Genomic DNA, 19586 nt, shown 5'->3' with positions numbered 1-19586 from the left:
CTCTTCGACGGACGTTCACGCACAGGGAACGAACTACCGAAGCGAACGTGAGTTGAATGCGATTAGCGAGAGACGGACAGACAGACAGAACGAGAGAAGGGCTGTGGGTGGCAGCCGTGCGAGGTCTGCGTCTACTAGAGTACGGAGGTTGGTGGAATAGGGTACAGTATTTTCACCCGGTGCGCATTATCCATCCTGAGACCAGTGCCAAAAAAAATATGTGCGATGCACACTCATGCGGTTGCGCGTGGGCGGAACTTCATCAAGCAGTGGTCCTTGGGGAAGAGCGTAGCGATGATCCTGCACAAAAATGATAAGCATCGTCTCTCAATAATGTGGCAGGGAAACTGGACACTTACTCGACCTCCTCGCTCTTTTCAGTCCGGACGTGCTCCCAGTCCATGAGGGTGATGGCATCCGCGAGGACGATGGCGATGTTCATGAGCGCGTACTCGAGACCGATGCACTTGTGGGGCCCGCTGCCGAACACAAGGTAGTTCTTTGGGTTCTTGTTCGCGCTGCTCTCCGGGTCGAGCCAGCGCTCGGGGCGGAGAACGTCGGGCTCGGGGTACACCTCGGCGTCGTGCAGGGAGTTGTAGAACGAAGGGATGATCATGGAGCCAGAGGGGACGGTGTAGTCGTCCGCAATCGGGAACGCCTTGGTCGTCTTGTACGGAACCATAGTGACAGGGGGCTTAACGCGCAGGCTCTCGCGGACAAACGCGCGCAGGTACGGCATCTCGTCGAGCATGTCGAGCGTCATCGGGCGGCGCGGGTCACTGCCGCGAACACGGTCCTGCTCCTCACGAACCTTCTTGAACATCTCCGGGCGGTCGGCGAGATGCTGGAAGCCGTAGATAAGACCGGAGCTCATAGCGTCCTGGGAAGCGAAGAGGAAGGAGAAGACGACCATGGCCATCTCGTCGTCGGAGAAGTCCTTGCGGCCTTTGTACGTCGGTTCCTCCATGGCGCGGACCCAGTAGTCAAGCATGCACTCGGGCTCCTTGCCAGAGGCCATGGCGACCTTGCTCTTCGCAGCGGCAGCGACAAGATGCTTCATTGCGGCCTTGCGGCACTGGATCGCGCGGTAGACCTTGGTGCCGGGGAGAGGAAGGGGGAAGTTGACCAGCTCGAGGGCGAGGGTGATATCCCAGTACTTCTGGGTGATCTCGCGCGCGCCGGCATCGTCGATATGGTTGCCGCAGAACACCCGCAATGAGGTCACCATGTTGAGATCACGGCAGGTGAACATTATCGGCTTGGGCGAGGGGTCGGCAGTGTGCTCCTGGAGCCACTTGTCGAGGAACTCCCTGGTAATCTGGTCCTGGATCGCGACATAGATACTAGACGAACAAGGTCAGCCAAGGCCAATGAATCACTGGGCACAGAACAAATAACAGATGAAGGCGATGCGCTTGAATGGAGCGATTCTAATTGAAGGGCCGCGGTGAAACTCTAATGTCGTTCGATCATATCGTCGTCATAGTTCAATGCCGGAGGGCAGTGTCACGCGCGCACGACAGCCCCCAGCTATAAAAACCCTCTGCAATCATCGGTGGCCAAGCCCGCCTTATTGCATGCTGCCATGTTGTGGAACAAGCCTTCAGCTTGCCGATAGTACGTCCAGCTATCTATCAACGTAGATGTGGTACGGAATCGCAGTGTACTACGATGGTCCCGCTTATCCCGCACGCTAGGATATCGCTCCAGGCACGCCAGTCAAGAAGCAAGAAGACGAAAACATTACTTGAAAAAACATATGGCCGAACAGGCGAAGATATCGATGCAGAAGCATGAAGAAGCACGATTACGTACCCAAGGGCCTTGCGAGTGAAGAGACCGTTGAGGACCTTACGGTACTCCACATGGCTCTTTCCGGTAAGGAAGACCCTGGGCAGAAGAAACATAGGTCAATCACTGCGCGTACATTCGCATGTGAGGACAGTGCGGGGCTTCTCACCAGTTCTCCGCGCGGAGGATCTGCTTCGCGGAGTGGACGAGGCACGGCTCGGCATGCGCAGGCGAGTTGAGGATCTTCCGCGAGTATTCATTCGAGGATGCCATGACGATGAAGCTGCATTACAAAATGCCCCGATGACATATGACGGCAGGTGCACAAATCCAACGAGCAACACGTTTGACGACGAGCGCGCGCATACACGGAGGCAGTAGAATGACAGATATGGTCAGATACTAGCCATAACGGGGAGCAACGCAACTCCAGAGCAGAGGGACGTCTCACATATTGAACACGGTGACGACGGACAGAGGACCAGAGTTCCATTGCTTCATGTAGTTTTCCAGGGTCGGCTTCATCGAGTCCGCGAACCTGCCGATGATTGGAATTGTCCAGCTGTCGCCGGGGAGGTGACGTTTCTTATACCGCCAGACCGACTGCTCGAGGACGAGAAGGCCGAGGACGATGGCGAGCGTGGTGTAGACCCATGTTGCGGCGCCCTCGGGGAGAGTGAAGAGGGAGGAGACACGGGGGATGTGGTCGAAGGCGTCGGCGGTGAAGGAGGGGATGGAGGCAGAGGCGGAGCGTTCTCTGAGAGCGGACGCCATGGCTTGGAGGACGTCGGACTCGACGACGAGCAGGGAAGTGCACAGAGAGGCGACCGACGGAAAGAGAGCCTGCGTTGTCGACCAGCCGGCTGTCCGAGGTACGACCCACCTTACAAACATTAGCGACCCTCTTCACACCCGAATCTACGCGGCCTCTGATTGGCTCTCTCAGAAATCGGTCGATATGCTCGCCAGAATACCGTCACGCGAGCGGCCGCCTCAGTCACGTGGCCGCGTTCTCTCCCCGTCTCGCCCGGCCATCGCGTAACGCCATATACGCTTCCGCTGTTCCGTCCCTCTCATCTCGGACGCTTCGGACATCGCACCGTGCAATCATGATTATATTCGTCCAACGATTCCTCTTTCTAGCTAGCATGATTGATCACCACACGGCAACATGTCCTCATGAGTAAACACTCTTGACAACAAGGGCGAACTGAGACTTCCGAAACAACCAAGTTACGAACGCAGCAAGTCCGAGGTCAACATCCAGCTTGGGCAACTCCCCGCCGTCGCGGGACCCGCGCAAGCATCTTCGGTGCCGCGAATGCCCGGCTTCGCGCCTCCAAGCTGCCGACGTCCTGCGCCAGCGGAAGCGGCAGTGGACTCGGATAGAACGGCGTCGGCGAGCCCCACATCGGCCGCTCCAGGTCTGCGCCTGCTTGCGCCCCGCCCTCTGTCCCGTCGCGTCTCGCCCGCTCTAGGGGAGGACTCGGTGATGAGACCGTCGCGGCGGCACTCCCACGCGCATGCGAGCTGCGTGCTTCATACTGCCGGAAAAGCTCTTGGTAGCGGAGAGCGTTGCTGCGGGCACTGGGATCTCTCCAGGACGACATGGGGTTACCTGCATCGGTGCCTTGTATGCTACTCACGGGGAATATCAGCGAGCGGCGGACATGATCCGTGGGCGGCGGAGGGGGCAGGGTGGTACCACCGAGTGTACGGGCCGATGCGGCAGAGGATATGAGAGACCGTGCTCGTGCCCGCATTGCGGCAAGGTCGCGTTCATACTCGGCCTCTGCTTCTTCCGGCAGCATTGGCTCATCACCTTCAAGCAGACGAACAGCATGTCAAACACAGTCAATAGAGAGATATAGACAACACTCACGCAATCGTCGGGAATCGCGCTGCGGCAAGTTAATGGTGTACGGGCCCGTGGAATAGGTGCGAGAAGAGCCCGTTCCCAACCTCGTCCCTCCTCTCGTCATGGGAGGCGGTTCCCATCTACTGGTTGAAGAAGGGTTCGCGGTGTTCCTTAAAGCCGCGTCGCGCGCCGCTGTCTGTCTCGACATGGCATCCAGTCTCGAGAGAGCCTGTAACCACGCGTCATCAGCGTCCTCCTCGTCCTCATCAGCCTCTTCTGTCTCCTCTCTTGTTCGTCCCATAGTCTCCCCCAAACCAGGTGACGACTCGGGCTGCATGGCAAAGCGGACGATCTCCTCCTCGCCGTCTGCGTTGAGACGCCGGCGCACAACGTAACCTGCGGTCCGCTCAGGGTCCCTGTCATCCTCCTCCATCCCGCGCCGGAGAGACCGCGCACGATCCAGTGCGGCGCGGACGCGGTTGGCAGCCTCGACGAAGTCGGGATCCCGGAAGACATTTCCCGAAGACGCTGCGGCATCTGCTGTGATAGTCGTGCTGGGGGACATGCTCGGCGGCGCAATCGTCCTCTCGGAGAATGAGCCCAGTGCCCGCCAACCAGAATCCGCACGCGGACCAGGTGATTGTGCTATCGAGCTGAAGCCCGTTGAGCTTGTCCGGAGGTAACGCGCACGATACCCCTCGGGTGGGCGGCGCGGCCGGATTACGCTGCCACTCGGAGGCGTGTAGAGTTCTTCGTCGGTGGCTTGCGCCCGAGCTCTAGTCATTTCACTGGACGTCGGAGTCTCGCTTTGGGCAGGGGCGGGCGGGCGTGGGACAGCTGAGACACTCAGTCCCGCTGGGGAAGGGTTACGCGCGTCTTCCGCAGGGTAGGGGTGGCTAAGCGCAATTGGAGAAGTGGCCTGGGAGTTCGACATCTCCACACTGGAGGAAGCTCGTCTGGTGACTTCGGAAGACGCAGCACCAGAAGAGCGAACAGCAGCAGCAGCGTCCAACCGCGAGCGGTGGCCATTGATCCACTCCATGAGCGACTCGCTCTGTGCCGTGATGCGCGCGATATCTTGTTGAATCTCTTGCGCGAGCCTTGTCACGCGCGACGTGATTCCTGAGGGTATGGGCGCCACAGGGGTACGGGTCGTGTCAGCCATCGAGGTAGAAGTCGAAGTCGCGGTGGGTACAACAGAATGAGGAGAGGTGGAAGAGGCAGTGATGTTCGGGGAGGAAGCACCTGCGTTAGATGGTGATGTTGAGCGAGCTGCGACCATCATGCCCAAGGACGTCGCAGATTCGTTTGCAGCGCGTTGCCGCAGAGAGTACTCCAACAGCATCCGTCGGCCAGGGACCCGAGACTGTGTGGGACTGCTCTCCTGCGCACGAGATGCGATCTCAGTCGCGGGTGGCGACGTACCTTCAGCAGGAAGAGCGTTCCGCTCCTGCGAGTATTGGAAGATCGAGCGGCGCAGGTCGTCCAACTCAATCGCGCGGTCGCGTACGCTTTGCGTGGACGCAACGAGCTCTGTGCGTAGTGATGCTAATGGAGAGTCAGAGGGACGCGTGCCGGCTCGTCGTGGAGAAGTGCTGTTTGAGGATGATGGAGGTGGAAGCGTGGAAGTGGAAGGAATGGGGGTTGGGTCTGAATCAGAAGAGATGACAATCACGTCGTGCCCCGGATCCATCGTGCTTCTGCTGCTGTGGTCCTCCACTGGTCCGACGGAGGTTGGGTGCCGCTGAACGGGAGGTTGAGGGAGAGGTGCTGCAGAGCCTCCGCTCTGTACGCGGATGGACGATGCTTCAGAGACACGGTTGTGGAGCGTGCTGAGTCCTTCAAACGCATCCTGAATAAGGGCAGCAGAGCGTTGGAGCTGTCGGTGAGTCTCCTCAATCTCGCTATCCATCGGAAAGAAGGATATGTGGGTGCGCGTGCGAGCCGTCTTGGGAGTGGCTACGTGGTTCCGGGACGTTGTTGAGTGGTGGTCACAGAACCACAGGAAAGCGGCTTCACTGGACGTTGAGTTTAACTGATGTCGATCTGCAAGTGCACCAAGCTGATATGAAGAAAGAGTATAAATGAGAACGGACAAGAGATGGGTATTATGGAACGAGTTGCGGAATGAGTGGTCGGTCTCGAATGTTAAGCAAGCCTTGGTGATCGAGAGTCGTGTAAGCCAACAAGAGAAGATTTTCGAACCAGTGGCAACCAGCGTTGTACGAGACGTGGTAGTGGAAGAGCAAGCTGAGGATACTCAGCCGCGGGGGTAAGCGGCGTCTATACCCGCGTGACGACCAAGACACCGGGGAGCGGTGCACCGCTCCGTCATCCCTGCCTCGGTCTCAAAGTCACTGCCAGTGCAATGCTGGACGTCTCAAAAGTAGAATTGTATAAGAATACTTTCGAGGATGCAATCACTCGCTCTCATCCTCATCCTCATCCTCACTATACTCCTCCGCCTCGTCGTCTATGAAACCGCCCAAAGTCGGGTCGTCGCCTTCCTCATCCTCATCCTCCTCCTCGTCTTCGTCGTCGTCGTCGTCTGTCCCCTCGATAGACTCGCCCTCACTCTCCTCGCCGCCAAGCTCCACGTCTTCAATGCTTCCCTCTTCATCTGCACTCTCAACCTCGACCTCCATCTGCTCCTCGTCGTCCTCACTCTCGCCTTCCACATACCGCCTGGCCTCGCGAACCTGGTTGGCCTTGCTGCGGCTCTTCTTACTTTTAGGCATAGGCAGGGGTGCTGGGGGACCGGAGGAGCGCATCTCGATCTGGGATATCACCATGTCGAGGCGGCCGCTCAACGAGAGAAGGCTCTCCTGCAGCGTCAGCCGCTGTGTGAGGGTGGCATGCAAGCCTGACAAGCGTGCAACCAGATCAGGCATCTATGATAACGATGAACGATCAGTGAATGTTAGCAATGAGAGGTGGTGGTGCACATACCGTCATGAGGTGACCGCTATGCGTCATCAAGGCCGCCTTAACCCAGTTGATGAGAGCCGTCCCTCGTTGTGAGCTCGCACCACCTCCGCCTCCCTTCATGGTGTTTCCTCTTGCACCACGTCCTAACCGCTCTACACACGCAGTAACAAGCGGCACCGCCAGCTGTGGCGGCAGCCGACGTACGGTATTGCGAATCAGGGTAGCATCCGAATGGGCCAGGCATGTCTCAAGGAGACGCGTGTCGGACGAATGCAAGGCTTGGATGAGTGTCCGTGTCAACGAACTAGCGGGAACTGCATCCACCGCTGCGCCCTTCTGCGCCTTGCCGTTTGGAGCTGCGCCCTCCTCCGCATCTGAATCGGCGTCAGACTCGGATGCCCCATTGGCTACGCCCTGGACAGTGGTGAGGCGCTGTCCCAGACTGAGTTCGGCCAAGTCGGCATCCAATGCACCATCAACGTCGCGCATGACGAGGTCGTCCAATTCGCGATCCTGGCCGAGTTCGGCCCCTGTCCCTACGCCGAGTGACGCTGACTCGTTGTATCGCTTGTTAGGGGCGCCCTGAAAAGCTGTTAGAGGGTGGAAAGCAGAGGGTGGAGGGCCGCGCTTACAGTGTCGTTCCCTCCTGCTCCTACTGCTGCATCTGGGGTTGCAACAGTGACTAAGACATCTGAGATGAAGCTCCCAGATCGGTCGCGGTAGTCCTACAATACAATCAGTTGGATGGAGGTCCGAGACAAGGAATTGCATTGCACTTACCACCACATCAAAGGCCAGCTGCACTCCTCCAGTTACACTTGCTATCCGGAGTCGACCAGCGGTGTCATCGAGAGAAGAGACTGTCAGAACCGACAGTGCTGCGGCATTCTTTTTCGAGGAAGGGACGATGACGGACTTGGGCGAGAGGGTAGGGATGGCGCTTTTGCCTTTCGCCGGACTTGAGCTGGCCAAATCCGAGGCAGCGGTGAAGACCGAGACCTTTCCGGACGCAGACAGCGTGAAGAGGAGACGGTCCGTTGCAAGTGTCGGAGAGAGTTGGATGGTACGAACATCTGAGTCAAGAGGGACGGTAGCCACAATTTTGCCCTCGGTCTTCGTCGGCGGGGGCAACTCCCAGATGTTCACAAAGCGGTCCGCGGAGGCTGCAGAAAGGAAACGGGTGTTGTCCAGCCATCTCAACTCGCTCACCGGTGACGCATGGCCGGTAAACTTCGCGAGTGTTTTTGGTTTTTGTGCGTCGGGGGACACAGCGAGGAGGTGGATGGAGTGGTGAGCGGCAAGAACTTCGGTGACACCTTCCTCGTCAGAAGACCGGACGGACAGGGAAGTGTACGGTATTCGATCGTCACTGAAGAGCGACTTTGAAACTTCGTTCGTCCGAGCATTCCACAGGCGGAGAGCCCCGTCCGCGTTCGAAGTCCATAATGTGTGCGAGTGGGTCGACTCATCGTCGTGGCTGGCAACAGCAAGGACGGCAGAGGAACTTGAAGGGTCGGACAGTGTGCGAAGAAGTCTTCCGTGTGTTGGGGAGAAGAGCAAAAGGGACCCGTCTGAGAGTCCCAACACAACAACCTGCGGGGTAGTGCTCGCCTGGGTTGTGGCGTCTGCTGCACTGCTAGTCCTCTTTTTGCGCTTGCTCTTCCGACCCCCCTCTTCGTCCTCTGCACCCTTGCCCTCCGCCAAATCCAGCCGAGCCCAGCAGAGAGAAGTAACACGAGCGGCATCCACGACATGCTCTGCGACAGAGCGTCTTGTAGTCGTGTCGTAGACCTTCAGCGCATGCTTGTCAATCGCAAGCGATAAGAACGCGAAGAGTTTGCCGTCGGGAGAGAATGAGGAGAGGTATGTCGAAGTTGTGGCATCTTCGACCGCGGGTTGGGAAATGGCGGACGTTGCCTGGGGACGTCCGCGAGGAGGTTTTGTGCGAGACTTCTTCGCTTTTGATGGTGTGGACGCCATGATTGCTTCCTGCCGTGTTGTGTCAATTGTGTTCGGGACTCTGCATCGCGAAAAGCGACATACCGCGCGGACTCGGTGCTGGTGAGCAGCGCGAAACGCGCGAGCAAATCTTTTGCGCCTACGGAATGCGTCCACGTGACCTTTCCCGACTGGAACGGACATAGCGCTAGGACGGTCACCCGAAGCGAACCGTGGCCGGCCTTTTCTCGACAACCTCCGTCTTCTCTCCCTTGTCCTTCCGCACGCCACGGCCATTCGTGCAACTTCGCGCGTCCCTCTCTTCCCAACATTCATCTCGTTGCCTCTGCACACACCGCAACCGCGACACACTTCACTTCACCCCTCGAAAGGTCACAGCTCTGGCGAACCCCGATCAACTCCTAGCTATGAACTACGTTCAGGTATGTCTGGCGCACACTCGATCATGCCAGTGGCCCATCGGCTGACGCATATACAAGCTTGAGAAACTAGGTATTAACTGGCGCAGTGACAAGCACGGTGGATTAGACTGATTGGAAGCTCTGTATAGGCGAGGGTACATACGCGACGGTCTATAAGGTGCGTGGCGCGACCACCCAGGACTAACACACATACCAATTGCCTGCTTAGGGACGGTCGCGTACTACCAACGAGATTGTGGCGCTCAAGGAGATCCATCTCGATGCGGAGGAAGGAACGCCCTCTACAGCCATTCGGGAGATATCGCTCATGAAGGAACTCAAGCACGTCAACATCGTCCGCCTTTACGATGTCATCCACACGGAGACCAAGCTTGTCCTCATCTTTGAGTACTGCGAGCGGGATCTCAAGAAGTACATGGACGTGCACGGCGATCGTGGGGCCCTTGACCCTGTGACTGTCCGGAGTTTTATGTACCAGCTATTGAAGGGTACCGCATTCTGCCATGAGAACAGGGTCCTCCACCGTGATCTCAAGCCTCAGAACCTGCTCATCAACCGCAAGGGAGAGCTGAAGGTTGGGGATTTCGGTCTGGCTAGGGCGTTCGGTGTTCCGGTCAACACGTTCTCAAACGAGGTCAGTCAAATTGCATACCTGTGCGTTTCTGTGTCGTTCATATCCGTTGGTTAGGTCGTCACCCTCTGGTATCGCGCGCCAGACGTTCTCATGGGCTCAAGGACGTACAGCACCTCAATTGATGTTTGGTCGTGCGGGTGTATCTTTGCCGAGATGATTTCTGGCGTGCCATTGTTTCGAGGGCGCGATAACCAGGATCAACTCCTCCACATCATGCGTATCATTGGCACACCAGACGAGCGTACCTTGCGGAAGATCGCAACTGAAGGCGTGAGTAGCATAGCATATATGCGTGTTGTCACACAGACGCACACATTAACACCTTATCTCTTCTCACAGCAAACGGAGGGACAGACGCAGAAGCAATATCCGCGCTATCCGAAGATCCCGTTCTCTCAGGTCTTGCCGAAGGCCTCACCACAAGGTATGTTCGCTCCAGTATCGCTGCCACTGATGATACTGACATTATTAACCTCTAGCTATCGACTTGCTCGAGAGGCTACTCCAGTTCGACCCGGCTAAACGTATCTCTGCTGCCGAAGCCCTCCAACATCCCTACTTCAGCACCAACACCCCCATCTACACACAACCTAATCCCTTCACGCCCGCACTCACCACCCCTCAGTACGCCAACCCCTACGCGAACCCCGGGTCACAACAGTATCAATACCCGGCGGCTCAGGAAGCCCAGCGTGCTGCCGCGCAGACGCAGCTCGCTTTGGCGCAACCACAAATCCCTGGCGCCGGGTATGGCATGCAGTACCAGACGCACCAGCCTCACCAGGCGCAGCAGGGTTTCCCATCTGGGTCGAGGTGAGGTGGCTGAGCATTGAGCGGACGCTTTGATGATGAGTGACGACCTGTTAAATATCATGATGCATGTCTCGTGAGAATGGCCGCAGTCCCTTTTTGTATCTTGTCGTCGACCCAGATGTGTCATTTTATAACCGTAGGATGTCCTTCGTTGTATGTTGTCCTGTATCTTGGTCTCCCTTGTACACAATGTCGCCGGTATTAGATTTGTCGTAAAGTATGTATTACTCGGAGCTATAATATACCGATTCAATCGCAGGTACTGTCCGAGCTTTACGCACGATACTCGTGGATGGGCTTCAAGACGGCTGATTACGCGTTGTTCTTCGCCGAGTCGACCGTACAGGCGGTGTTTCCGTATCCTTGAGCCAGGACGCATCAGTGCTATGAAGCTCGCGATTGGGAGGACAACGTACCTTCCTCTTGAGCCTGCGGGTGACCTTCTCCACCTTGGCCTCGTCCTCGTCGTCCGATAGAGGTGTGAGATCACTCTCGTCGGCCTCCTCTGTCCCCTCCTGCATGACATAAACATACACGCAATACGGGTGCGAATCGATAGGGAACGCACACTGCTTTTGACCACAGCACCGCCTCGTTGCAGCTTCTGTAGCTCTGCAACATATGCGGACGTTCGTCCGCCCACGGTAAGCCACTTGATGGTAGCGGGCTCGCCATTGGGCTGACAGGAAGGTGAGCAATTCCGTCATGGGGTAAACGGCAGAGAAACGGACATACCAGTTTGAGAGAATGCTTCTCCTTCTTGCCCTTTCCCTGGTAGGTGCAGCATAACCATCAATATCCGTTCCCTGAGGTTGGTGGTAAAGCACGCACCCATCTGTGCTTGAACAGCCAGTCTTCTGGGAACTTGGAGTCGTCCGCATTCACGGAGACTGCGAACCGGCAGACTTCGGCGGTTTGCTTGTGCAATGTTTTCAGTTGTTCCTCTGTCATGACATTGCATCGCTCTTCCGGGTGTACTCGAGCGTGGTACAGGATCTCGTCTGCAAGACGGTCAGTGAAAGCAGTACCAGTCAAGAGGATGACTCACCCGCAACCCAGTTCCCTACGCCAGCGCTGAAGGACTGGTCTAATAGCAAAGCTTTGATCGGACAGGACCTCTTGAGCACCCCTTTCTTGAAGTCCTCGAGGTCAGGCATGGATATAATTGGGTCGAAGCCGAGTGCTGAGATTGGTGGTTCGGTCAAAGGCGACTTGCATAGACGGATACGGCCAAGTCTCCGTGGGTCCAGGAAAGCAACCTGGATGGTTTCACTATCGCTTTCACCCTTGAGATGTAATATGAACTGCGAATGAGTATGTCAGAGAATAGAAGACGCTACCAGGATGGAGTAGGAGCTAAAAGACCGACCTTCATGAACCGTGGTGGCCAGTCAGTCGAAGCTTTCCTTGGAGCTTCTCTATAGTGCATTGGCAATCTGCCCTTCACCTGTATTACATCGCAGTCAACCACGGGCTGTTAGGAGGTGTGCTGGAAAGGCGCACCTGCAGCATACCCGTCATACCAAAGTGCATGACGGGATGTCTCCCTTTGCCTGTCAACTGAAGATAGAAAACTTTACCTGTCAAAGCTGCAGTTAGCATGCTACCGTTGGAAAGGTAGGAAGGAGGATACCATATCTCTGCACGTCGTCCACAACTCTGCCTAGGACTTCGTCTTTCTAGGTGAAGGAAACGAAGAGCGATCAGTGGCCCTCATAGGCACACACATTGAACAAGTCAATGATTAACTATAAACATACAAATTCCTCGTGGGAGACGCCGGAGAAGACGATGGTATCCTCCGTAGTGTCCACGTCAACGATTGTCTTTCCAAGGGCTACTTCACGCAGCAACCGCGCGGCGCGCTCGACTTCTGCATAATCACAGCACTTGTACATGAGCATGCAATAGCACCGTAATAAGCGTGGATTTTTCTGACCTGGTAGCTCAGGCATAACCGGTAACCGGTGGTTATGAGGTTGGACGTCTTGAGGTGTCGACCGGATGATGTCACAGGGACAAACCCAGAGTTCCGACGAGGTCAGGCAGCTGCGTTGACAGTCTCAGCAGAGCCAAGCACTAGTGCGATTCTGTATGGTATAGATCCGTTAGGTCTACAAACGTACAACAAGTCAGAACTCTGGGAGTAGCGGAACACAAGCTCCTGAGAATGGCAATGAACGATGCCGAGGCGGGCCTGCTGGCAAACGCCGGCGGAGTCTGAAATTTGCTGAACCTTATCTTTGAGAGGGACTGTACAGGACAACACAAATTATCGCGCGTACACCGACACCGACGGCAAGCCCTCCGCTCACACTCCGGACAAGGTACTGCTCTCCTCTGCGCCTGTGAAGCCTTCCGTGCGACTCATTGCCGTGTTCCTCTGTATTCTGTGTAGCTCCTCCATTCCTCAAGACTATCCAAAATGACCCACGACGCCGTTTGGTTCTCTCGTCCCCGCAAGTTCGGCAAGGGCAGCCGTCAGTGGTGAGTATGCGCTGTCCTCTTCGCGAATTCAAATGGAGTAGAAAATATGTGAGATGTTTGTGAAGGTGGGAGGAAAGAGATCAAGAGCATCGGGGTGGACGGGCTGGAGGGTGACCCGGCTGAGGAGCGTATGCTGACCCGCTTTCTTTCGCAGCCGCCTCTGCGCCCACCAGGCCGGTCTCATCCGCAAGTACGGCCTTGACCTCTGCCGTCAGTGCTTCCGCGAGAAGGCTGCCGCCATCGGTTTCCAGAAGGTGTGTACTGTGCCCCCCACCTTGTCTGCGTGCAGTGATATCTGACTAGTACTCTTTGTGTGCTTGTAGACCCGGTGAGCTCTTGGAGCACTTTGCATTCCTGCATCTCGTCGCTTTCGGTTTATTCTCTGTCGTCTCTCCCCATCTTCCGCACGCTGCAGCGGCGGCGTACCACCACGATAAAACGGCTCCCTCATGTATGCAGTAGTATGCTATGCTTAACAGGACTCCACGCGCATGGGCCTTCGCGCGCCGTTGATCTGGCACCTGTGCGATGCCCGTCTTATGTGCCGGCGTAGAACACCGCAAGCAAACGTCAAAGCCCACACCGACGCATATACAATAATGAGTGCTACAGTTGCGTCTATAGTAGAAGTACACAGTGGACGATATAATGACTGCTATAACCTGTAAGTATATCCTGGTCATGCCCGTAAGATGTCGTTAGTATCATCATGTCCAGATAATATGCCCCTGCGAAAGCCAGGAAGACCCATTCCATCCATCCGATTCCCCAGGAATAGTCCGACGTATACGCCCTACTGGAAGATCTTGACGTAGTTAACCTCCCAGTCTGAACGGGACAGCATCAGCAACATAGACGGACTCGAAGACGCAGAAGGTACTTACAGGCTTCGGTGAACGAGGAGCCATGGTTGCGGACGAAGTCCTCGCAGGTAGAGACGCCAACGCGAGCCGCGCAGCTCTGCTCCTGGCCAGGCGTGCCCGCACTGTTCCAAACGTTGCCCGCCCAGTCACCACTGCGAAGGTCGAAGTGAGCAACGAAACAACAACATTCGAGAAGTGCGAACTAACCAAAGGGTGGTATCAAAGATCGCAGAGTGCGAGTCGAAGAACTTGAACGGGTCGCAGCCGGATGCGGGCCAGAACGCCATGGGTGCGCCCCAGTTGTTTGGGAGCGGCGCACCAGAGGAAATGTCGGACGGGATGCCATTGCGGGGGAAGAACCAGACAGAGATGCCGCTGTCAACCCACTGCACTGTACATCGGTCAGCACATGGGCTATGGAATTGCATAGCAGAGAAAAACTCACTAGCATAGACGCCACCGCCGTTGTTGTTGAAGCCCACCCCGTAGGTGTTCTGCTGGGTGGCAGTCATCCCGCATCCGGCGTTTCCGGTCTCCGCGGCAGCACAGTTGGTCCCGCCAACGACATCCCCGGAGATCCCGAGAGAAGAGCTACTGGAGGAGGGGATCGTGCACCCGTGACTGGTATGGATCGTCGCCTGGTTGTTTGAATAGTCGTTCACACCCTCCACAATGTCGATCTCGCCTCCGGCGGGCCAATTGGGACCATTGCTCCAGAACGCGGGCCAGGTCCCGCAACCAGTGGGCATGTGGACTGCGTCGAGCAGGACCAGCCCCCCGGTATAGGAGAACTCGGTCGTAATGCGGACAGACTTGCGGTTGCCCGATATCTGGGGTGTCGTATCCACACGCATGATGGCGTGCCCCGCGGAGTTGATCTCAATGAGGTTGGAGGATTGCTGCAGAGACGTGAGGATGGGTGTGAAGGAGGCATGCGGGGAGGTAGGGACGTACTGCATCGTTCTGGTTCACGTAGTCAACTATACCGTGCGTGGGGTCGTCACCAGTGAAGAAGTCCCATCCGTCGAAGAACGAGTCTCCTTGCTATGATTCACGTCAGTATAATGCTCTCTACAATGCCCCTTCTGGCGAGCGCCGGGCACGGATTGGCGAATTGCTGCCAGGTTATCGACTCTAACCCCCTCCCAGCCCCCCCATCCATCACGGGACGGACAACCCCATTCCAATCCAGTCTTGCCAAAAGGTGCAAGGAGAGAAACTCACATATGACTTGGTAAGTTTCCATGGGGATGTCGCAGTGCTCGTCGAGGAAGGGTTAGACGCTGTCGTGGAGGACGAGTGCTCAGTACTCGTCCCCGATGAGGCCCGGGCGGAAGACGAGGCGGATGCCGACGACTGAACAGAAGAAGAGGATGTACCATTGCTGCTACCCGAGCTTCCTGACGGGCTGGATGAGTTCCCGGAACCTTGTGCGAGCGACGGCGAGTTGGCATTGCTGACGCAGTAGACGCGTTGCGAGCCACCCGTCGTGGCGGCGAGTTCCTGCGTGTACATCCCCGAAAACGCCCTCCGGAGGTCCTTCGCGAGGCCGGCGCTGCGCTTGGCGGCGCGGTGGTGGAGACGGTTCGCTGCACGGGAAAGCGATCCGGTGCCCCGCGCGAAGAGGCTCGCGTCGGATGGCGCGGCATTGGCGAGGAGAAAGACGAGGATGGGGAGATGGAGGGGGAGGGGGAGGCGCATCTTGACGATGTCTGTCTATGGGTTGAACGTTGAAGTAGTTGGTTGTCGAAGGGGCCCGGGAAGAAGGGGCGGCGAAGGCGGTTAGATACGAATAGAAAAGCGACAGCAAGAGCTGAGGTGGCCTGGGCGCAGCCCAGGTGGAGGTGAAGGTTGTGTGGGATGAAAGACCGGTAAAAGGCTCGGACGCGGAGAAACGGTGGGACTACCGGGAGCGCGGTCTTATCTACGGTCGAAGGGTCAAGCACAGGCTAAGCAAAACCAAGCACGGGGTAAAGAGAGAGAAAGGCACTGACCTAGCAGACCGCTTTGGCGAGGCAACGGGATGGAGAAAGTCCGTCTGGGCACAAAAGAACGCCCAAGCGTACACGAGGCTTTTGTTCTGTCAGTGCCGAACGCTGTGTGCCGCCCTCTCCGTTGCTATCCCTCCGCGTTGTTTGTGGCCGTCGAGGCGAGGTGAAGCGTGCAACAACAAGACATCGCGGTGGCGACACGCGGGCGAACGAAGATGAGGTCAAGTGAGGCTCTCGCGCGAGTACTCGTACAGGGAGGCTATGTCTGGGCGCTCCGGAACCCGAAGGCCTTCTTTCCAAGAAATTCATTCACATTCAAGGTGGCGTTCGCGGTCAGTAAGTACAAGGTATGATACATGCAATTGATGAAGGTATGCGGATGTGTGTTTGAAAAGAAGTCGAAGTCCCAATATGTACCAAGAAAGCCCAGATCAAAGAGAAAACCAGCTCCGAGTTCCCGAAGGTCTCCACAAATGAACGTGAAGCAGACGCACTGCACATGTCAAGAGTCACAAGTCAAGAATCGCCTGCCGCAGAGAGATGGACCGTGTTGAGCGTATTAGCCAAAAACTCCACGTCCGAATCTTCGCCATCCGACAGCTCGATGAACGTGCGTGTCCGGGTAGCGGCCACAGCAGCCACCACGCTCTTGGCCGGCGTGGCGGGCGAAGGGAACGCCCCGGGAATGTGCAGTGGAGAATCTGGGCAAGAACACGTATATCAAATGCCCCATAGAACCCGAAGAACAGTGAAGGCAGGTCAGCATCGGTATGGACGCGGACAACGTGGTGGACGTACCGCGACTGCGAGCCGCAGCGTTCTGGCTGTCCGCTTTCGGCTTGGGTGTCTTGGGGGCCCGCCGAGACTCGAATTGAGGCACGAGCTGGCCCTCTTTACAAACTCCACAGGCTGCAGCGCGCGGGAATAAACGGGTCAGAACAGAGGCTAGATGAGATGCGGGAGAAAGAGTGCTACGCACCATGCTCCTCGGGGTTGATCGACTTCGAATGACGGCCGTATCTGTGGTCCAGATCAGTAAGGGGAATCCCTTGCCATGCCGGTCTGGGCAACCTACATCTTCGAGCACTTCGCGCATTCTGTCGGTGATGGTCAGCAAGCGGCTAGGTGTATCTTCGACATGTGTGAACTTACTCCACTCGTATTTATACTTGATATCGTAGTTGTGTTTCGTCTGTATATAGTCAGACGACGACAGAGGCCAGAACAGATCGGGAGGGGACATACCGTCACCTCGATATCCGGCCGCTTTCGCATGACCTTCTGTGCCCTACATCGTTGCATAGTGAGCGGCCATCCACTGTATGACCTGGAAGCGCAAAGCACTCACCAGCTCTTGAACAGCGACCCATGGTTCTCCGTCGGGGCGTTGTTGATGATCCAGCAAGCTAGATGGCACATCTCGTGCGAGAGTGTGTTCCTGATGCGCTCTGAAGAAACGAGTGTGAGGATCCCCCTTTGCCGAGCAGACCACCTGAAAACTGACCGTCGCAATCCAGAATTTTCTCCGCCAGCAAAATCGAGGTAACATGCACGCCCTCTTTCGTCCTTGAAAGAAGATATCGGTATCGTGCATAGGCTGATAGCAAGACGACCAGACATACCTCTTCCAATGCGCCCTTCCAGCAGTGGTCAATAGCCTCTTACTCCACTCCAGCTTCGTCTCCGCAGGGATCTCACCCCCAAAGACTGTCTGATTCATCTCGTTGAAGAACGCCTGCGCGTAGTTCCGCCGCCGCTCGAGTTCAAGCTGTAGCAGCGCCTTCTTTGTCAGCCTCGGGGCCTTGCCAGTCTTGTGAGGAGCTGGACTAGAAGTGGTCGATCGGGCGCGGGCGACGACTGGCTTGGGCTTGATGAATGTCACCTCGATCCTACTCTCGTCTTCAGAGTCGGATTCTGGCGAATCGGCATTCAGAGGTTTGGGAGGGGGACGCCGAGGCGTGGAGGGCCCTGGAGTGCCGAAGATGTTCGCAAGGGTCGAGCGACGGATGGGCTTTTGTGCGCTTCGGGGCTCGTCTCTGAGGCCAAGGCTCAGCATAATGAGCAATCGAACGATATGAGTGGGTGACGCACAAAGTGAGAATAGCCCCATCGTCGAGTGCGAATGGATCGCCCGGCACCCTAATTTGCTCTTCTTCGTCGGTGTCGTCTAAGAACAGTGGCAGCATCTTCTCTGTTCCTCCGGGTATAGGACGAGAGGTCTGCCTGCTGGCCGTCGGAGAGGGTTTCGTCGCACGCGTCTCCGGCTGACTATACGTATCCGGAGGTTCGACGTCCGACTTCTCGCTCTCCGGTGAGCTGAGAGTGAGGTCTATCACGTCGTCGTCTGGGCTCGGGGCTCGACGCCGGGCTTTGGGTGTGCGTAATGGTAGAGCCTTGTCCGCGTCGATGTGCACTTCGTCCGCGTCTTCAGACTCGGACCGAGAGTCGAGAGTGACGTTTCGGCCTTTCGTTATCTCCCCGTACCTCAGAAGCCTCCTTGGAGTGACGGGTGGCAAGTGTTCAACATCGCTAAGCGAGGGTTGGGAATTGAACGTCGGCACATTCACCTGTTATAGGGATAACCTACCTGTTCCAAATGTCATCATCCTGTTCCGCCAAGGATGTCTGTGTTGGCTGTTGAGAGCCTTTCTGAGCCATCACAGAAGCACTATGCACAACCCTCAGAATCCATATTGGCTGTGTCCGCCTTGCTGCCACGTACCTAGACGCATCCTCCTCGTCCGACGACACCACGATAACCCGCAGATCTTTCTGTGCTATAGACAACGGCGGTGCGAGCCTTGACCTAATGCGTCTGTGGGATTGCCAGTCTGGTAAGCAGTACCGCGCAAGCACGACCGCAAGCCACGTACCGTTGCCGCTCTTCCTCGCTGTCAGACACCTCAGTTCTGCTCGGGTAGGCTTTGAGTCGAGCTCTTTCTAGTGGTGAGGAAACGCCTCCAACGCCCCCAGGGCGGCGCAAGCTCGAGTTTGCTTGCATGTCACTTGTTGAGTGCGTGTGGCTACCAGGAGGCCGCGATACTATGGACCCCTTCGCGACTAGTTCTTGACAGGAAAAACGTGTGTGTGTGTCTAGTCAACAACAGGGCTGTGCGAAAGGACAAAGCCTGAGATGTCCACGCGAATGCAAAGCACTGGGCAGAGACGCGTCAGGACGCGTCGCAAACTCGAACGCGGTCTCACAATCGAACAGTGCACCGGCAATCAAACCGGTATTGATTTAGACTCGAGATCAGAATTGTAATAACGCAGAGTAGCGCCCAGTTCGTGATCACCATGCTGGATCGCCGGAACCTTCTGCATATCGCATTCCAGGATGAGCACGGGTGTGATGGACAGCAAGACACCCGGGATGAGCAGGAAGATATAGCAATACTGAAACAAATTTGACTCAGAGCCGAAAATGTAAGGTGACGAACTTCTGATACACGGAGCCAGCTGAGTCTATCGGCCCTGCCATTATCCGGGAGACAGTGGATGAATTTGCAGGCTGAGGAAATGCTCACCGAATCCAGCACCTAGACAGGCGAAGGATGAGGAGCATGTAATTACATAGTGCCCAGAGTATGATACAGAAGACCCAGAGCAATACAAAGCGATCGACACCTGATACGGTGAGCAGTAATCTACTGAACCAGACTTGAGCACATCTGAATAACCCTCCACAGTCCGTGGGCGCAAGCAATACGGATACAACGCGAGGGCATGAGCGTCGTGCAAGTCGTGCAGGGTCGTGGACGGTGTCGACAGCAGCGGGAGGTGGGCGCGGCCCGCCCCTCGCGCCATCTTGGGTCCGGGTCGTAAGAGTCCTCCTCTATG

The 19586-nt window shown here is 56.6% G+C and overlaps 9 protein-coding genes across 9 annotated transcripts; 2 read left to right on the top strand and 7 right to left on the bottom strand.

Moving 5' to 3' along the window:
• Positions 1 to 99: 99 nt before the first annotated feature.
• L226DRAFT_527859 (cytochrome P450 sterol C22-desaturase) lies at positions 100 to 2250 on the bottom strand. Its single transcript, XM_067679207.1, has 4 exons — positions 1961 to 2250; positions 1816 to 1890; positions 360 to 1343; positions 100 to 300 (listed from the first exon to the last, which is right to left on the bottom strand). The coding sequence occupies exons 1-4, from the start codon at positions 2062 to 2064 to the stop codon at positions 234 to 236; spliced, it is 1230 nt and encodes a 409-aa protein (XP_067542159.1). The 5' UTR covers positions 2065 to 2250; the 3' UTR covers positions 100 to 233.
• Positions 2239 to 2565, bottom strand: L226DRAFT_564271 (uncharacterized protein; the record flags this gene model as incomplete). Its single annotated transcript, XM_067683628.1, has 1 exon — positions 2239 to 2565. One exon carries the CDS (start codon positions 2563 to 2565, stop codon positions 2239 to 2241), a length of 327 nt encoding a protein of 108 aa, XP_067542158.1.
• A 322-nt stretch (positions 2566 to 2887) lies between these two features.
• Positions 2888 to 5886, bottom strand: L226DRAFT_527856 (uncharacterized protein). The gene is made up of 2 exons (XM_067679206.1): positions 3674 to 5886; positions 2888 to 3613 (listed from the first exon to the last, which is right to left on the bottom strand). Exons 1-2 carry the CDS (start codon positions 5559 to 5561, stop codon positions 3048 to 3050), a joined length of 2454 nt encoding a protein of 817 aa, XP_067542157.1. The 5' UTR covers positions 5562 to 5886; the 3' UTR covers positions 2888 to 3047.
• A 132-nt stretch (positions 5887 to 6018) lies between these two features.
• L226DRAFT_527854 (NUC189-domain-containing protein) lies at positions 6019 to 8639 on the bottom strand. The gene is made up of 5 exons (XM_067679205.1): positions 8621 to 8639; positions 7358 to 8566; positions 7210 to 7302; positions 6599 to 7159; positions 6019 to 6540 (listed from the first exon to the last, which is right to left on the bottom strand). The coding sequence occupies exons 2-5, from the start codon at positions 8555 to 8557 to the stop codon at positions 6070 to 6072; spliced, it is 2325 nt and encodes a 774-aa protein (XP_067542156.1). The 5' UTR covers positions 8558 to 8566; positions 8621 to 8639; the 3' UTR covers positions 6019 to 6069.
• Positions 8640 to 8762: 123 nt separating this feature from the next.
• L226DRAFT_496532 (Pkinase-domain-containing protein) lies at positions 8763 to 10666 on the top strand. Its single transcript, XM_067677567.1, has 7 exons — positions 8763 to 8958; positions 9016 to 9028; positions 9087 to 9115; positions 9167 to 9592; positions 9647 to 9862; positions 9932 to 10016; positions 10072 to 10666. Exons 1-7 carry the CDS (start codon positions 8944 to 8946, stop codon positions 10407 to 10409), a joined length of 1122 nt encoding a protein of 373 aa, XP_067542155.1. The 5' UTR covers positions 8763 to 8943; the 3' UTR covers positions 10410 to 10666.
• Positions 10667 to 10704: 38 nt separating this feature from the next.
• On the bottom strand, positions 10705 to 12550 carry L226DRAFT_496530 (AtMMH-1; the record flags this gene model as incomplete). The annotated part of the gene is made up of 10 exons (XM_067677566.1): positions 12345 to 12550; positions 12166 to 12278; positions 12039 to 12084; positions 11909 to 11985; positions 11775 to 11852; positions 11454 to 11709; positions 11237 to 11406; positions 11141 to 11176; positions 10974 to 11084; positions 10705 to 10905 (listed from the first exon to the last, which is right to left on the bottom strand). The coding sequence occupies exons 1-10, from the start codon at positions 12358 to 12360 to the stop codon at positions 10705 to 10707; spliced, it is 1104 nt and encodes a 367-aa protein (XP_067542154.1). The 5' UTR covers positions 12361 to 12550.
• Positions 12551 to 12830: 280 nt separating this feature from the next.
• On the top strand, positions 12831 to 13224 carry L226DRAFT_564266 (40S ribosomal protein uS14; the record flags this gene model as incomplete). Its single annotated transcript, XM_067683627.1, has 3 exons — positions 12831 to 12892; positions 13047 to 13146; positions 13216 to 13224. The coding sequence occupies 3 exons, from the start codon at positions 12831 to 12833 to the stop codon at positions 13222 to 13224; spliced, it is 171 nt and encodes a 56-aa protein (XP_067542153.1).
• Positions 13225 to 13685: 461 nt separating this feature from the next.
• L226DRAFT_451230 (uncharacterized protein) lies at positions 13686 to 15456 on the bottom strand (the record flags this gene model as incomplete). Its single annotated transcript, XM_067675002.1, has 6 exons — positions 13686 to 13720; positions 13777 to 13907; positions 13963 to 14146; positions 14201 to 14654; positions 14710 to 14799; positions 14980 to 15456. The coding sequence occupies 6 exons, from the start codon at positions 15454 to 15456 to the stop codon at positions 13686 to 13688; spliced, it is 1371 nt and encodes a 456-aa protein (XP_067542152.1).
• Positions 15457 to 16065: 609 nt separating this feature from the next.
• On the bottom strand, positions 16066 to 18913 carry L226DRAFT_527850 (uncharacterized protein). The gene is made up of 13 exons (XM_067679204.1): positions 18620 to 18913; positions 18469 to 18561; positions 18334 to 18414; positions 17838 to 18275; positions 17369 to 17782; positions 17251 to 17312; positions 17095 to 17194; positions 16992 to 17034; positions 16899 to 16938; positions 16822 to 16843; positions 16726 to 16766; positions 16545 to 16655; positions 16066 to 16447 (listed from the first exon to the last, which is right to left on the bottom strand). Exons 1-13 carry the CDS (start codon positions 18745 to 18747, stop codon positions 16263 to 16265), a joined length of 1758 nt encoding a protein of 585 aa, XP_067542151.1. The 5' UTR covers positions 18748 to 18913; the 3' UTR covers positions 16066 to 16262.
• Positions 18914 to 19586: the final 673 nt, after the last annotated feature.

Source organism: Lentinus tigrinus (genome assembly GCF_003813185.1).
Source record: "Lentinus tigrinus ALCF2SS1-7 unplaced genomic scaffold L226scaffold_1, whole genome shotgun sequence".
Taxonomy (NCBI): Eukaryota; Fungi; Basidiomycota; class Agaricomycetes; order Polyporales; family Polyporaceae; genus Lentinus; species Lentinus tigrinus.
Note: the sequence above shows the minus strand (reverse complement) of the source record. Positions and strands in the feature narration are given on the sequence as shown.